This window comes from Gorilla gorilla, chromosome 8, assembly GCF_029281585.2.
Source record: "Gorilla gorilla gorilla isolate KB3781 chromosome 8, NHGRI_mGorGor1-v2.1_pri, whole genome shotgun sequence".
Classification (NCBI taxonomy): domain Eukaryota; kingdom Metazoa; phylum Chordata; class Mammalia; order Primates; family Hominidae; genus Gorilla; species Gorilla gorilla.
The window spans coordinates 26301941-26320311 of record NC_073232.2 but is presented as its reverse complement, the minus strand read 5'-3'; the positions used below and the strand labels follow the sequence as shown (position 1 = coordinate 26320311).

At 35.1% G+C, this 18371-nt stretch overlaps 1 protein-coding gene across 2 annotated transcripts in view; it reads left to right on the top strand.

Moving 5' to 3' along the window:
• Positions 1-16494, top strand: part of ST8SIA6 (ST8 alpha-N-acetyl-neuraminide alpha-2,8-sialyltransferase 6) — a 137788-nt gene extending 121294 nt beyond the window's left edge. Inside the window, exons 5-8 of one of the 2 annotated variants that reach the window (XM_031014960.3) lie at positions 168-312; positions 4599-4711; positions 8588-8680; positions 10391-16494. In XM_031014960.3, the coding sequence (XP_030870820.2) occupies positions 168-312; positions 4599-4711; positions 8588-8680; positions 10391-10859 (820 nt within the window). In that variant the 3' untranslated portion in view covers positions 10860-16494. The remainder of the gene's footprint in view (positions 1-167; positions 313-4598; positions 4712-8587; positions 8681-10390) is intronic. The other variant, XM_055352244.2, reaches the window with a different exon arrangement.
• The last annotated feature ends 1877 nt before the right edge of the window (positions 16495-18371 follow it).

Genomic DNA, 18371 nt, shown 5'->3' with positions numbered 1-18371 from the left:
AGGGATATGAAACCTGGAGGACAAAAATCAAAGTCATCTTTGTGAATAATTATCTTCTTTTTGAAAGTCAGTTTGGCAAAATCCTCTTCGGCAGTGTCCATTGTGGTCTGCATTTTCGGTTTCTTAATCTTATACCTTGGCTTACTTTTTATCCTTTTCCTTTGCAGAGCCAAACTTGCTTCCTGCTGTGATGCTGTTCAAAACTTTGTTGTTTCTCAGAATAACACTCCAGTTGGGACTAATATGAGTTACGAGGTGGAAAGCAAAAAAGAAATCCCAATTAAGAAGAACATATTTCGTATGTTTCCAGTGGTGAGTAAAGATTTCTGGTGGGTTATTTGTGTTACCATTTCAGGTGAATTTTCTTTTACTTTAAGCTGTAACTTACAATTATGATGGAATCAATTAAAATACCATATTGTTATGTCGTATAAAATTTGGACAGTGAGCCATTTTTTAAAAGGGCCATTTTGAATGCAGTGTGGCTCTGTAGGGAAGGATTATTTATATCTTAAATGATAAGCTCTTCCAGTCCTGAGTCTTCCAGACTCTTCTTCGAATGAGATGAGAGACTTGGGCTTCCTGCTTAGTAATTACTGAGGCTTGTGAGGACGGCCGTTTTTCATCTCAAATAAGATTCTTCCAATTGTCAGTTATGGTGACTAAATCAATTCCTTCCCAAGGAACGGTGCGTTTATGTGGCTCATCTTTGGGAAGTAAATATGTAAGAATTTATAGTCAATAAACATACCCACCATAAGATAGAGATTGTTGTCGGCTGTGTTCACAGATATATCCCAAACCCCTAGAACATTTCCCAGTACGTATATGCACTCACTACCAATTTGTAAAATTAGAAAAATTAGTAATGATATGATGTAAAACCACTTCACACAGTTAGGAGAAACTCGACCCTTAATGCAAACCCACACTTGGGGAAGTTTTGGTTCTGAGGAACATAAACATCTCATTGCTTATAAACATACACTCTCCAGTGTCTTTCTATGATTCCATTAAAAAACAATTAGGCCATATCCAGATGGTCAAAATAGGGTCCCTCTATATATGCAGTATACTAACTGTAGGATATGAGATTCTTACAGTTTTCTTTTATTGGAGCTTTGACCTCTTTCAGCTAATTTTTGTTGCTCATGTAAATTGTTCCAATTTTTTTTATATTAGGATTCAGAGGAAGAATAACTTGCTGAGAATGAATGAGAAATAAATAGAAAATGATAGAGAAAAAATACTGTAAATTTTCTGGAAGAAAAAGGGGACAAAAATAAAAAGCTTTCTCATGATGCCCTGAAATGACCAGTGATTGAAAAGATGATAAGGAAAGAGTATTTATCCTTCCTATCAGGGAAAGCCTTGGAAAGTTTGACAGTGAGCCCTTTCACTCATTCATCCATGCAGGTTTTGCCAGTGTCTGCCATGTTTTCGACTGACCAGAACAGAGGAGCAGTAACTACTTTACCCTCATTTGGCACTTTGAAAGGATTAACTTAATATAGGCCTGATAATTATGTATGCAACTGGGAACTGCATCTGCTTTCCAAATTTACACTGATTTTCTTTTTTAAACTGGGGAGAGGAAATTCTGCAGTCAATACAGCAGCCATTGCAGAGCCAGGTCCCTATTTTTGTGTTGCTCCAGCCTTCTCCTTTCATGGACGGGGCTCGTGGTGGAGATGTCCTCTTTCCCACGTTGCTTTACTCTGCCCTTCTACACGAAACTCTCCAGGACAAACTGCTGGGCACGCAAGAAGACAGCATTAAATGTTTTAATGAAATGATATGGAGCCACTTCCTCCACAAACTTTGCTAAGTTACTTGCAGAGAAAAAAATAAAAGTTGATTTTCAACCAGAGTGGGCAATGAGCAGGCAGTGGAGCGTGCACATTTGCATTTTCTCAGGAGGTTTATTTAAGGAAATGTTGAGATTTGTAATTTATTTAAATTCATACTGAACATGAGATACTAAAGCATATAGATGTTTTCCTCCCAGTTGACCAAGAAACCAGAGAAAAACATTCCTTATTGTGAGTGCATAATTTGAGATATGTTTCCTTCAGTAATCTTTTCTATTTTATACCATAATAAGCCTATTTGCATTTTTGCATCCTACCCTATCTATAAAATTCAGAATTTATGGTGGCACCATTTAGTATATACTGGCTGAAGACATCTTGAGCTAGAAGTTCAGTGACATGAAATAGCCTGAGGTATCTAGGAACCATTCATTTAAGAGCCAGTCACTCTGCTAGCCATTGAAGATATAACCAGGAATAAGATACATAATTATACATAATTAAGTTATCATTTTAATCCATGGAATTGTAAGAAACGATAATGTGTAGTGGTTTAGAGCAGGTACTCTGGAGCAAACTGCCTGGGTTCCTATCCCAGTTCTGCCACTTTCTAGCTGTTACTTGGACTCATGCCTCCATTTTCGCATCTGTAAAATACTCAGAAGGTTGCTGTGTAGGTTAAATGTGCTAATAAAGTATATACTTGAAATAGGGCCTCTTGCATAAAAAGTGCAATATGACTTTTACGTTTCAAAGACAAACCTACAAAGAGAGTTGTACTGAAACCGAGTTTCTTTGCTAGTTGGGCAGCTCCCAGAGCCAGCATTAGGGGCAGACAGCAGTCACAGTTGTTCTGGGGCATCTTCTGTCACTCCGGACTGCTCAGAACCACATCGGCCCTGGGCTGTTGTCAGTTGGGCTGGTAAACTGACTTTACAAGGGCGATGTGCCTTGATTTTGCAACCTTTGCCAAATTCAGTGGTGTCAATACCCCCACCCTGGGCAATTTTTAGTTACCAATGCTTTAAAAAACCAGCTCACGAAATTCCTGAATATTTACCAGTGGCCCCTTCAATGGTTACTGGCCAGGGTCAGGTTCGTTCTGTGCACGTGCAGTAAATTAATTACCGTGATACCGGTTTTGCAAAAGAAATAAGATTTATTCACAGAGCCACCTAGTGAGAAGGTGGGAGAGCTTGTTGAAAGCCCATGAGATGGGTATTGAAAGCTGTGCACATTGCACTACACAAGATCAGGAGGGAAAAATGAGGGGAAATTAAAGGAAATTAAAAATAATAAACAGCCTGTCTGCTCATGAGGACTTACACCTTAATCCTACAGACAAAATCGGTAGATCAGGACCTCATCACTGGGAAGCATGAGCCGGCACCCTGGCCGTGGGCTCAAGGTCACATTATTACTTCATGGAAAGTGACCAGGAAAGGGAAGGAAAGTGCACCATTGAATTGAAAAGTTAGATTTCAGTCTGCAGAGAACTTGGGGAAAATAGGAAACCTTCTGGGGTAAGCAGGCCGGGTCCTAAAAGGAATAAGAAAGATTCAGGTCTTGGAAATTAATTTGAACTATGTCAGTCCAATTGGTAGGCCTCCCTGAAGCACGCTGGCTGGTCATTCGCAGAGACGGCAGGCATAAATCTAATGCCTTACTGAGCCTGAAGGTCTAACTATTTAAGAAGCACAGGAAATTTTTGCTAAATCACCTATTAATTTTATGCCTTAGAATAGATTTAATGCTGCTTCCTAATTTCTTTATTTTCTCTTTCTTGCTGAAAATGTCCTTGTTTATCAGAAAGGCAGAATATGGGGTTTTGCCATTCTAATTTTTTTCCTTAATTATGTGATGAAAAATACATGATACTGTATTTTGTATTATTACAGTATGCCGTGTATCCTATGATGTCTATTTCTCTCAAGAGAAATGAAACTTAGGTTCACATAATGATTTATTTTATTTTATTTTATTTTACTTACACATTTTTTAAAATTTAAGAAACAGAGTCTTGCTCTGTCGCCCAGGCTGGAGGGCAGTGGTGCAATCATGGCTCACTGCAGCCTGGAACTCCCAGGTTCAAGTGATTCCCCTCCCTCAGCCTCCCAAGCAGCAAAGACTACTGGCGCTCTTCACCAAACTCAGCCAATTTTTCTACTTTTTGTAGAGACAGAGTCTTGCTTTGTTGCCCAGGCCCATCTTAAACTCTTGGCCTCAAGTGACTCTCTCACCTCAGCAGCCTCCCAAAGTGCTGGGATTACAGATGCGAGCCACTGCACCTGGCTGGTTTTTTGTTGTTGTTGTTGTAGTTTTGTTTTGGAGACAGAATCTCATTCTGTTGCCCAGGCTGGAGTGCAGTGGTGCCATCTTGGCTCACTGCAACTTCCACTTCCTGGATTCAAGCAATTCTCCACCTCAGCCTCTTGAGTAGCTCGGATTACAGGCACCCACCACCACGCCCAGCTAATTTTTTTGTATTTTTCGCAGAGACGGGGTTTCACCATCTTGGCCAGGCTGGTGTTGAACTCCTGACCTTGTGATCCACCCTCCTCGGCCTCCCAAAGTGCTGGGATTACAGGTGTGAGCCACTGCACCCAGCCCCAGATGGTTCTTTATGCTACGTCATAGTAAGTTGATTAGCAAACTGGGCTGCTGCTTTTTCTTGTTCTTATTCTTCTCCTTAGCATGTATAAAGAGTTAAGTTACTAGAATTAAGCTGTTGTCTATGGTTCTAAAATTAACGGTATTTCATGGTAGTTTTCCACTTTCTCCTGCTAGTCCCAGCCTTTTGTGGACTACCCTTATAATCAGTGTGCAGTGGTCGGAAATGGGGGAATTCTGAATAAGTCTCTCTGTGGAACTGAAATAGATAAATCCGACTTCGTTTTTAGGTAAGACCTGTCAAATTGGTTTCTTTGAAACAAAAGATCAGTTGGGTATTTCAGAGGGGGATAGTGTAAAGATATCCATTGTATATTTTCACCTTTGGGCTCTGTTGCAAAAGTTACTAATTACCCGGGAAGGTTTTCCTGAAGTGTTATATGCCTCATGAGTTCCTCAGAATGTCAATACCAGAAGAATCAAAATGTGCTATGTTTATATATGTTTAGGAAACTCTGGGTGAAGTTGTGGTGAAAGAGGGTTTGGTAGTGCAGGACCTTTCAGAGCGTTCAGTACATTAATGGCTACCTTGGGAGGACTCCGGAGGGCAGCATGTCTCAGGCTCACCTGACCTTGAAGATCTTTTTTTATTTGTTTGTTTGTTTTTGTTTTTGTTTAACAGCGCATTTCAAGGATGTTTTGTTCTTAGACAATACTTGGGAAAATGCTGATCAAGACATTTTTCAGCCCTGCAAACTGTATCATTATTTCGTTTTCTGGCTTGCAATTTAAAAAACAAATTTGTACAGCTTCTAAGTTCTGGTCTTTTAAAATGTTTTCTATCTGAATATCAGCTAGCATACAAAAATAGAAACAAAATGGTTTTTCTGTGTGCCTTGTACTAATAAGCCAAACCTAAGCATCTCCACTGTCTCAGTGTAATGGAAAGGTAATTTATCCTTCTGAGGATGGGTTTCAATTGAAATGCACCTTTTCAAAGAGTAAGTGGAAGTCTGGTTCTTCCTGTTTTAGGAGCACTGATTTCATACATCAGAGGAGATGCTTTGATCCCTCTTGATTTAATGCTGCCCTTTTAAGCAATTGAAAAAGAAACAGGGTTTCTAGTAAACAGCTCCCTCCCAATTTTAATCTCATTTTTAAATTTTGTGCTGCAGGTAATGATGAAGCCACAAGAGACCCGACAGTGCAACAATTATTGAATGTGTTCTTCATGATTACTGTTAAAATGGCCAATATCTGAATGGTTTACCCATTTTGTTCAAGTATCCAGTGTAAAAAAGCCATAAGGAAGATAATTCTTCTTGCAGTAGACTTTTTATAGGCTTAAAATTCCCAAAACATCTGTAATGAGGATCAGGCCTAAACATTCATTATACTTTATAGCAAGTATAGGCAATACAATAAGTTTTGATTTAAAACCCAGAAGAAAAATATCTCAGTAGATATTGCACTTATAATTCTAAAATAACTGTCTATGTTTCTAGATTCCACACTTGCTGATGAGAGGTATTTTCCCGAATATAGAATTTCCTTTAAAACTAGCCATTTGAACTGAAAGGCAAAATGAGGGCTAGACATGTTTGGTGTCATTAAAATATATTTAATTTTTTAAGCCTGTACTTATTTTGGTGATTCAGGTTGACAGTTCATAAAACAAACTTTTATTTTTCATTTCAAAAGATTTGGAGCTATGAATTAAGTGTGTGAGGAACAAAAATAGGCAATGACTATATATACTACTGCTATATATGACTATACCAGTTTATATATACACACATATGTATTACAGTAGCAGTAATATATAATCACATATATATTACAGTAGTAGTAATATATATAATCACATATATAACAGTAGTAGTAATATATAATCACATATATACTGTCGAATACTGTAATACATATAATCCAGTAGTATTTATATATTACATATTATATATACATATTATACATATGTATGATAAATATATAATACTGTATTATAGATAGTATGTAATATATTGTACATTGTATAGTATATAATATATAATAGTATATTGTATACTATATAATATACTATATAATACAGTATTATATGTAATTATATATGTATAATATGTATACATTACATATGTACATATTATATAACAATATGCATACATTTTATAAATTTATAATAGCATATATACATATATTCTGTATAAAATTATATAACAGTATTATATGTAATTATATATGTATAATATGTATACATATATACATATAATAAATACAATTATATAACAGTATTATGTGTTATATATTTATAATATGTATACATATTATATATTACATATTATATACATATTATGTGTTATATATGTATAATATGTATGCATATTATATATTACATATTATATATACATGTTATATATAATATACATATGTTACATATATGCATATTATATAATATACTAATATTACATATATTATATAATCTATAATATGTATGCATGTACATATATAATAACATATAATGCTGTTATATAATTTAAATATAACATATATATATATATGTATAGTACATACCATGACCTATACTACTGTTTGTGTGTGTGTGTGTGTGTGTGTGTGTGTGTTTGTATACTCTATATTCAGGAAAATACCTGGCATCAGCAAAAGTAGAATCTAGAAACACGGGCATTTTAGACTCATGAATTAAATATATTCTGAGATATTTTTCTTTTAAGTTTTAAGCCAAAACTTATTGTATTTCCTCTATAAAATACCCTTCCCTATGGAGTCTCCTATGATATTCTACTAGAAATCACTTTTGATTATTCAGAAGAATATGAGACTGTTCTGGAAAGGACATTTGTTGTGGGAGGCCCACTACTGAGATCACCTTTATGGACTAGTACCTATGATTAATCTTTATCATTTAATATTTATTATTGATATTTGATTCATATTTATTTTACCAAGATGCCGTATTTATTTTATTTTCTGACATAGCTTTTATATCAATGAGGGAAGTTCATGTTTCATTCATTCATGTGTTTTATAGGACATGGTACAGCTTATTTCATCTTCCGTCATGTTATAGACCACATCAACTTTGAACAACCTTCCTTAGGAAGCACTCAAAGATGCTCCTTCTTATGTTTAGTCTTACTACTTGAAATTCAGTAAATGATATTTAGAAAGTCATAACCAATTTTGCCTTTTTTGTGACAAGAATATAATTACTCAAAATTAGAATTCTTAATTTGTTTTCCAATTTAAAAGCAAATTAGTACTCAAAGGAAGATGAGAACATCAGTATGAAAACATCACTATAAGAACATTAGGATTTTATTTATTAACACCATAATTTGGTGGCAAAACTATCCACATGGGAATTGGGAGGTTTTGATTTTTTTAATTTAGTCTTTGCTTCTGGCAGACTGTATAACTTTAGTCACAGTACATTAAGTTTTTAAGAATATGCAAATTGGTGATCATACCACTATGGGAACATAATCAATAGAAATAATATAAATAACAATTTTAATAAAAGGATTGGGAACTCTTCTAAACTTAGACAAGGTGTAATTGTCATTTCTGGCTTTGATACTTATAAAAGTTATTATCCATATTGAAAGCATTTATCAAATTTGTAATTTTCGCCGGGCACGGTGGCTCACACCTGTAATCCCAGCACTTTGGGAGGCCAAGGCAGGTGGATCACTTGAGGTCATGGGTTCAAGACAAGCCTGGCCAACATGGTGATACCCTATCACTACTAAAAATTAGCTTGGTACATGCCTTTAGTCCCAGCTACTCAGGGGGCTGAGGCAGAAGAATTGCTTGAATCTGAGAGGCGGAGGTTGCAGTGAGCCCAGATAGCACCACTACACTCCAGCCTAGGCAACAGAGCGAGACTCTGCCTCAAAAAAAAAAAAAAAAGGTGTATATTTTATACAACATTGAAATGTCAACTAAGAACTGAGTAATTACTAAAGTAAATAATTTAAAATAGAAACCAAATGGATTCTGAGGGTCTCAATAGCAATGATTTCTCCAACATAAGAACAATTATTATAGATAGGTGTGTGTGTGTGTGTGTGCGCGCACGCGCATATGTGTGTATACAATCTTTTTTCTACAAGTTCTATTTTGAAAATGATTTTCTTTTCAAATTTCAGGTGTAACCTCCCCCCAACCACAGGAGATGTTAGTAAAGATGTTGGCAGTAAAACAAATCTTGTGACTATAAATCCAAGCATCATAACTCTGAAGTGAGTAGCTACAAGTTACATAACTGATCAGGAACATTTTTTCATTGTTCAACATGTTTCTCAGCTTAAGCACTAATCTTGTTGCTGAGACTGACTTGCAATACAGGTGGAATGAGTTTTTGGAAAAATATATAAGAATTCATTTGCAAATTGTGGCATTCTATCAAGGTCGTTTTTCATAAGAGTTATGATTCAGTTGTACTTCCAATGTCATAAGCTAATCAAATGAGAACATATTTATTTCTTTATCTCTTTTAACAATAATGAAGCCACTTTTTTCCATTTTCTTTTAGACTGTTAGCATTACTCCTTTTTCTTGGTAGCACTTTCTTGATAAAACTTACTCTATTTAGAAACTTCAGAGAGTAAGGGCTAAGACAACCTGGCAAAATACAGTTATCACGTTAGAGAGTTTATTACTAAAAAATAATTACCATCTTTCATTTCTGCAACATAACTACCATACAATTGTTGGCTAATAAGTAATCTTATACAAAGTTTTTACTCCATTGTTTTCATCAAAAGTGACTGATAAGCATTCATAATAGAATATGTTCGTGCTAATAGTTATAGCATCCCTTGAAAGAAAATAAAATAAATATTGAACTTGCCTTTCAAAGTATATTTTCTAAACACTCACAATTATACTTACCAGGATACTAAGTTATTTAAATCATACACATAGATACTACAATGCATGGAGGAAATTTTTAAAAATAACCTATACGTATATCTATATTTGCATTTAGATATTTTAAATCTTCTTTCCCTCTTTCCTTCCTTCCTCGCTCCTTCTTTTCTTTCTCTTTTTCCTTTTTCTCTTTCTTTTTCTTTCTTTTCTTTCTCTTTCTTTCTTTCCTTTCTCTCTGTCTTTCTTTCCTTCTTTCTTCCATCTTTCTCTCTTTCTTCCCTCTTTCTCCCTCCCTTCCTTCCTTCCTTCCTCTCTCTCTCTCTCTCTCTCTGTCTCTCTTTGTCACCCAGGTTAGAGTGCAGCAGTGCAATCACAGGTCACTGCAGCCTCAAACTCCTGGGCTCAAGGGATCCTCTCACCTCAGCCTCACAAGTAGCTGGGACTACAGGCATGCACCACCGTTCCCAGCAAATATTTTTATTTTTTATAGAGATGTGGGGCGGGGTCTCGCTGTGTTACCCAGGCTGTTCTCGAACTCCTGGCCTCAAGTGATTTTCTCGCCTCAGCCTCCCAAAGTGCTGACAAGCATGAGCCTCTGTGCCCAGTCTATTTTAGGTTTTCTAAAGTAAACTTATAATGAAATATGTGCAAAAGATGTACAAATCATAAGTGTGCAGCTCAATGAATTTTTAAAAATGTATTGATATGCATACTATGCTTGAAAAAATATTTTATCATTATACATTTGGAAGGTGTTTCAATAACAAAAAACAACTTTAGGAAAAATTAATGAATAAGAATAGAAAATAATACAAGAAATGTCTGTTCAGTAAGGGTATAGCCCAGTAAGAAAGTAGAAATTGAAAGGATTCCAAGAAACAGAGATGAAGATCTAGCCGTTGATATTGACATGATGCTTACTTGAATGAGTTTTCTCTGAGTCCACACTTTATCTGTTTTATATACAGTATACAAATCGTTCAGTGTTTTGACCAATGGTAAATTCAGCTTTATGTTATCAAAACTGCTACTTTGATTATTATTCTTGGGATTACTATAATTTTTTTTTAATTTGGCAGATATGGGAACTTAAAGGAAAGAAAAGCCCTATTTCTGGAGGACATTGCAACCTATGGAGATGCATTTTTTCTTCTGCCAGCATTTTCCTTCAGGGCCAACACGGGTACCTCTTTTAAAGTGTACTACACGCTCGAAGAGTCTAAAGCAAGACAAAAGGTTCTATTTTTCCATCCCAAGTACCTGAAAGATCTGGCCCTTTTCTGGAGAACTAAAGGTGTGACTGCATACCGCTTGTCCACCGGCTTGATGATCACAAGTGTTGCAGTGGAACTGTGTAAAAATGTGAAGCTGTATGGATTCTGGCCCTTCTCTAAAACTGTAGAAGACACACCTGTCAGCCATCACTATTATGACAACAAGCTACCTAAACGTGGTTTCCATCAGATGCCCAAAGAATACAGCCAGATCCTCCAACTTCACATGAAAGGAATCCTCAAACTGCAATTTAGCAAATGTGAAGTCGCCTAAACAAAGTATCTTAAAATGGGAATAATTTTAATATAATGCAGTAGGTGATTAACAATGTCTCCAAACACCAAAGGAGGTGGCTACAGAGTATTCTAAGATGAGCCCCAAAATTTGGTTTGACCAAAGCTTCCCCACTCATTTTGCAACGATGGCAAGTCATTCAATCCTTCTCATCTTCATTTTTTCTCCTTATAACATGGACACCATGATAGCTGACTCATACAAATTTTTTATAATTTATGAAAATTATTGGCATGGCCTTTGGTGTGAGGTAGGGACTCAAAGAATATTTCTTTCTTACTATTTATACCAGCCATCTCCACCTTCACCAGACCGATAATAAAAGCATGCTTTCTTGGAGATCTCTTCTAAAAGAGAATAGCTGCATTACCAGTATCCATTGGATTTCTTTCTGTGGCAGGTCTCTATTAATAATATCCTTCCCATTTTTCTGTCTCAAAGACTGCATGCAAGAAAATTATATACTTAAGCAAAAAATTCTTGATCATTTGGGAATGAAATTCTTCTCTGAGTATGGCAGTATGCCTGCTTCTGATTAAATTCACTTTTAATAGTAGCTGTGATGATATTTTGGTTGAATTTAAGCCATTTATTTTCCTGTTATGTCTACATTTTTTCATCACTTAATAATTTTATTTTAACTTCCTGCCTCATTCTTACACTTTTTTCTCTCTCACTTATACGATATACTTCAAGGACATGAACAGTTACAATACCCAGTCTTTCTTACCTGTTGTCTTGTCTGTGGGGTCACTCACTCAATTTTGTTTTAAAATTACTTAATAACTACTTCATGCCAGGCCCTGCACCAGGCTCTGTGAGAGGACAAGAAGGATTTTTGCCTCTTGTAGGAGAAAACAGATGTGCATATCATTAATTATGATGGGGTATGATAAGTATTACAATGACAAAAGCTATGAATAAAGTGCTACAAGGAACAGAAGCAGGGATAATTAAATCCATTTCAGTGGAATCTATTTCAATGTACAATAGTCTCCCCTAATCTGCAGATATGGGAAGACCCCCTGTGGATGCCTGAAACCATTGATGATATTAGAAATATGTAATTGATTAGTAAAAGTAACAAAATATACTGAAATAATTAAATATACAATGTGGGGACTTTATATGCTATTTTAATAAAAATTATATATAGTTAGGACATTTAGAGCTTACTTAAGTTTTTTTTCCCATATAATATCCTATCTTAAAAATTTTTCTTTAGAACATCAAAACAGAATCTCTAGTGTCACTGATATGGATTTCAGAAATATTCCAAATGGTGTGAGATCAAACAGCATAGTGATACCCATGTTCCAGTAAAAGCTTAGGAGAAAAAGAATGTTTGCGGGTTTTCTTTTGTGGAGAAAATTGTAGACATTTCCAAGTTAACACATCTGAAGTTTCTGGTTCGACATCTGTGTTGCCATCCTAAAAGCACGTTTGAAATTTTACAACAATCCTACCTAGATTCACGTCAGCCAAAAATCTTTGGCTAAACAGACACCCCGAGATTTCATAAAGTGTGTTATGGTCAGAATTGGTGGTAATTAATCTACAAATCTGCAAAATAGTGTTCATAGTTTTTCTTTTTATTTTGATCTTGGTGAAAAACTTGCAGTAACTCACCATTACAGAGCGACAAGAACTGTGACTCATGTTTTATGATTTACATAGCTGATGTGGTGTATTATCGATATCCATAATCTGTCATATTTAGACACATTCATTGTGACACATATAACATGTGCATTCTTTTTATCTTTTTCTCAAGTGGGTCTATAGTTGTGATTTTACAGCAGATTGGGGTTGTTGGCCATTATTTGAAGCTCTCCTACTCTCTTTCTAGCATAGTCAGTGTGTTGCAGAGAACTAAAGGGAGTGAAAGACACAGTGCCTCATTGAATCCTAACACTTTCTTTCTGGTAGAGCATATATCCCACCTTTCATATATCCTGCTGTGAGGTACCAATAATGTTCTTTTGTTCCAAAACAGAACGTTACTTAGAACTTTCTAAAATACGATAGAACATGAATGTTTACAATACAGCATGTCAGCTATGTAAACTGTAAAACATAAGTCACAGTTCTTTTTGTTCTGTATTGGTGAATCATTGCAAATTTTTCACCAAGTGCAAAACAAAAAGAAAAACTATAAACTCCGTCTTGTAGATTTGTAGATTCACCACAACCAAGTCTGACTGTGACACTCCCAAGAAATCTGTATGTAATCAGCATTGCTTAATTGTTGTTAGATCTAATGTGATCTTCTGCTCTTAAAACTCAAGTACGTCTAAGGGCATTGAGAATGCAAAGTCTGAGTTCTGGTACTAGACAAGAGCAGCCCTTTAGGCCAGGCGTAATGGCTCACACCTGTAATCCCAGCACTTTGGGAGGCCAAGGTGGGTGGATCACTTGAGGCCAGGAGTTTGAGACTAGCCTGGGCAACATAGTGAGTACCCTTCTCTACAAAAAACAAAAAAATTAGCTGAGCATAGTGGCGTGCACCTGTGGTCCCAGCTACTTGGGAGGCTAAGGAGGGAGGATCACTGGAGCCCAGGAGGTAGAGGCTGCAGTGAGCTGTGATCTTACCACTGCATTCTAGCCTGTGTGACAGAGTGAGACCCTGTCTCAAAAAAAAAAAAAAAAAGAGTAGCCCTTTAGTTAGGATTCTAGCTCATAATGCTACATACTACCACTTTCTAAGAGAAATACTAGCTTGTTGGATTCTATTTTCCACTTGTTGTTCAGCCTCATTGAGCAATGAAACAGAATAACAAGATTCCAATAAAATTTTCAGCCAAATCCAAAGGCAAGGCAGAAATATTCATTTAAGTATATAGTCCATAGTACTCTGTGGTCCCTGCAAAGGGCTTCATGATCAATTGCATAGTGTTAATTTTTGCACAGTATAATAATCCTCGAACATCCTTGAAGTCTCTGGTGCTTTTCCCCTGGAACAAAAGGCAATGACAAATAGATCATGGCTTTCACTAAAGGAGATTTCCTTCTTCATGTAAGTCCTAACCCAGTAACTGCGTGGGCTCTCAGCCAGGTAATCAGTCAAAAAGTCTTTTTTTGAGGACTCTCTGTAGAATACAGAATTAAGCAGCAAATCAGACCTGTGTTTGCCTAAATTTTTCCTTGCTTATAAAAAATTTACCAGCTAAGTATTATGTAATGTCAAGTACCCTAAATCACTCCATGAATTAGGAAGCTTTGGGAAAATTGGAAAATTTTGTGGAAAACAGGTCCACTAACATCCTAAACAGCTACTGCAGAAGTATAGTTAAGATGTGATATATAATATATTGTGACCTTCAAGACATTTTATTTATCTAACATGACATGGAAACACATTATTATGCCATTAAAAATTGAAGGCATTGTAGGAATTCATCTGATATATCTGATGCACTTGATCTAATAAATCCACTTGAGGCTGCTAGGAGTGTTGAAGATTTCCTATTTACATGTGGCTTCAGAAGGCTGATCCCATAGCGAGGAACAGTGTCACCAGTACCCTCCTGAAAGTGGAAAGGCAAGACTATTTTTCATGCTCTTTCTTATTTTGGGTCATCGCTCTTCCAGAAGCATTCTTCTTTTTATTAAAAAAATGTGGGTGATATATGATAAAGATGCGCTACTTATGTAATGGAGACAGGGCACACTCTTTAGCAGATAATATTGAAACATTGGCTCACTCTGTGGAGAAAAATAAATGCCTACATTGCACCATATAAAAAGTTGGGCTCCAGAGGGATGAAAACGATGGATTAAAAGAAAACTTTAAAGCTCATAGAAGAAAATGTAGGAGAATTATGTTTGAGATACAGGTGAGGAACTGTACTTCTTCAACATGACCCAAAAATATCTTTTTAAATAGTTGGGTTAAGAAAGGATGGCTATGACTGTATTAAAATGAAAGAGTTCTAGTCAGTGAATGACACCTTAAAGTTAATAGGCTGGGGACAGACTGAAATAGCTTTTAGTAATGCATAAAATTAATGACATTAATAGAGAGACATTCCAAGGAATTGTAAATCAACAAGTAAAAGACAAGAAACTCAATATAAAAATGAACAAAAGATAAGAATGTGATTTACAAAGGGGAAAGCTGAGTAGCTAATAAGAATAGGAAGTGATACTCAAATTTACCAGTAACCTGAGAAATGCAAATGAAAGTGAGATACTACATCCATTGCATTGGTAAAAATTAGTAAGGTCATTAACTTCAAGTGTGGAAGTATAAGCTGATTGAATCATTTTGGAAAGCAACCTAGGAGTACTGAGTCAGTAAAATTCATCATATGTCTGTCCTATAGTCCAGTAACTGCACTTTTGCATATACAGCCAAGAGGACCTGTTCTGATCCGCACAAAAAAACAAGTATTAAGGTATTTATTCCATTATGGTTTGCGGTAGTAAGTAGACAAATTGGACACACGGATATCTTCAAGTATTAAGGTATTTATTCCATTATGGTTTGCGGTAGTAAGTAGACAAATTGGACACACGGATATCTGTCTCTTCGGAAGTCAGTGAACTAACTTGACTGGATCCATAGTGTGGAATACGATACAGCAGTTAGAAGCAACTTACTGGACATATATACAGAAATAAGGATATGTCCTTTAAATTTAGCATAAAGAGAAAACAAAAGCTTTAGCACAATGCCATTTAATTACTTTAAAGCATATGCATGCATACATACAAACATATTCAAGGCTACGTGTCAAATACAAGAAGGGTACCCATTAAGAAGAAGGTAATCGGAGTGGGTTTAGGGATAAAGAAGAAAAATATACATGTTATTATATTTAATACAGCAAGCCTTTGACATATATATTCTTATACTCACATATGATATTCTTACTACTACATAAATAAATATAGAAGCTGACTCAAAATGGTAAGTAACTTACATAAGGTTGCATTATATATAAGAGCAGAGCTAGTATTCAACTCATATGTCTGACTCTAAAGCCAATATTATTTCCATTGTGCAATTATAAAATGAAAAGAAAAATCAGTATTATCCCATGTCATTGACATGTAATAAATGGCACATATTTACGTACATGCATATACCCATGAAACCGTCTCTCCAATTAAGACAATGTATATATTCATTACCCCAAAATGTTTTCTTGTGCTACTTTGTAATCCCTCCCTCTTCCTCCTCCCTGTCCATCCCACCCTGGTCCCCAGAAAATTCCTAATCTGTTTTTCTATAGACTAATTTACATTTTTACACTATAGACTGTTTACATTTTTTAGAATTTTATATAAATGGAATCTTACTGTCTGTACTCATTTCTTGTCTTGCACTTTTGCTCGACATAATATTAAAATTCATTCATGTCAATTGTGTATCAGTAGTTTATGCCTTTATTTACTGAGTAGAATCATGTTATATGGATGGACCACAATTGGCTTATCTGCTGATTTGTTGATGAACATTTTACTATCTCCTGGTTTGGGCTATTAACAAATAAAGGTATCATGAACATTAATGTGCAAGTCTTCTTGTGAACATATTTTTATTTCCTTGGGGCAAATATCTAGGATTGGAATGACTAGGTCACATGGTCCATGTATGTCTAACACTTTTAGAAAATTACCATGCTGTTTTACAAAGTGGTTATAACATTTCATGTTCCTATCAGTAGCCTATGCCAGTTGCTGTTGCCTGACATCTTTGACAAAATTTGGTTTGAGTAGTATTTAATTTTCGACAGTCTATTGGGTACACAGTTTTATCTCTGTATCTCATTCTGATTTTGATTTTCATTTCCCTTATTATTTTTTCATGTGTTTATTTGACTTCCATATATCTTCTTTGATGAAGTGTCTGCTGAAATATTTTGGCGGTTTTTAATTGGGTTGTCTTCTTATAAGTGACTTATAAAGGATATTTATATATTCTAGGTACAAGTCTTTTATTAGAATGTATTTTGCAACTACTTTCTCAGCCTTTTCATTTTGTTAACAGTGTTTCTCAATGGCAGAAGTTTTTAATTTCACTAAAGTCTAGTTTATTAATTTTAAAATTTTTATATTTTGTGTTTTTGGTGTCAAATTTAAGAAATCTTTGCCAAACCCAAGGTAACAGATTTTCTCCTATGTTTTCTTTTAGAAGACTTATAGTTTGTTATATTTAAGCCTATGAGCCATTTTGAGTTAATTATCTTACATATGTGTTCATAGTGTAAGGTAAAGTTTAAATCATATTTTTGCATATATCTGATCAGTTGTTCCAGCAGAATTTGTTGAAGAGACTTTGTTGTACTGCTTGGCACCTATGTTGAAAATCAATTGATTTATATTTGGGTTTATTTATTTGTAGACTCTATTCTGTTTCATTGATTTGTCTGTTGTTATGCCAATGTCATATCATTTTTATTACTGTAGCTTTATAAGTCTTGAGATAAAACTCCAATCTTAATTCTTTTTCAAAGCTGGTATTGGTTTTGTTTCTGTTTATGTTTTACTTTTTGCTATTCTGGAAGAATTTGCATAAGTTCAGCATTTTCTTCTTTACATTTGGAAAAATTCACCAGACAAACCATCTGACCTACAATTTTCCTTGAGGGAAGATTTTTAATATTGAACAATTTCTTTAATAGATGCAGGACCATTCAGACGGTTTATTTCTTCTTGAGTGAGATTTGGTAGTTTGTGTTCTTCAGGAAATTTATCTTCTTCATCAGAGTTGTAGAATTTATCGTAATAAAGTTGTTCATAATATTCCTTTATCTGTTAATATTGTAGAGTCTGCAATGATCCCCCTGTCTGATTTCTCACATTGGTAATTTGTGTCTTCTCTCTTTTGCCCCTGGTCTGTCCAGTGTGAGATTTATCAATTTTATTGATTGTCTCGAGAACCTGTTGTTTGGTCTCTGATTTCTTCTCTGGTCCTTATTATTTCTTTTCTTTAGTTGTATTTGCTTTTCCTTTTATAGTTTCCTAATGTCATCGATTTGAGATACTTTTTTTAAACTTGAGAATTTAGTGCTGTATTTTCCTCTAAAAACCGTTAGCTGTTTCCCACAAATTTGTATATGTCATGTTTTCATTTTCATTCCTTTCTAAATACTTTCTAACTGCCTTTTGAAATCTTCTTTGGACCAAGGGTTATTTAGAAGTATATTATTTAGTTTCTAAATATTTCTGATTTTTTTATATGTGTTACTGTAGATCATTTTAAATTAATTTCACTGTAGTCAGTGAATATGCTTAGTAGGATTTAAATCCATTTAAATTTATTGAGACTTTGTTACAGCCCAGAATACAGCCTTTCTTGGTAAATATCTTGTGTGCATTTCAAAAGAATGTGTGCTCAGTTGTAGTTAGGTGGAGTGTTCTACTAATGTCAATTAGATCAGATTGATGCTGTTAGTCAAGTCTTATCTTTCCTCATTTTCTGTATACTTCTATCAATTATAGAGAGAAGAGTGCTACATCTTTGACAATAATCATGGCTCTATT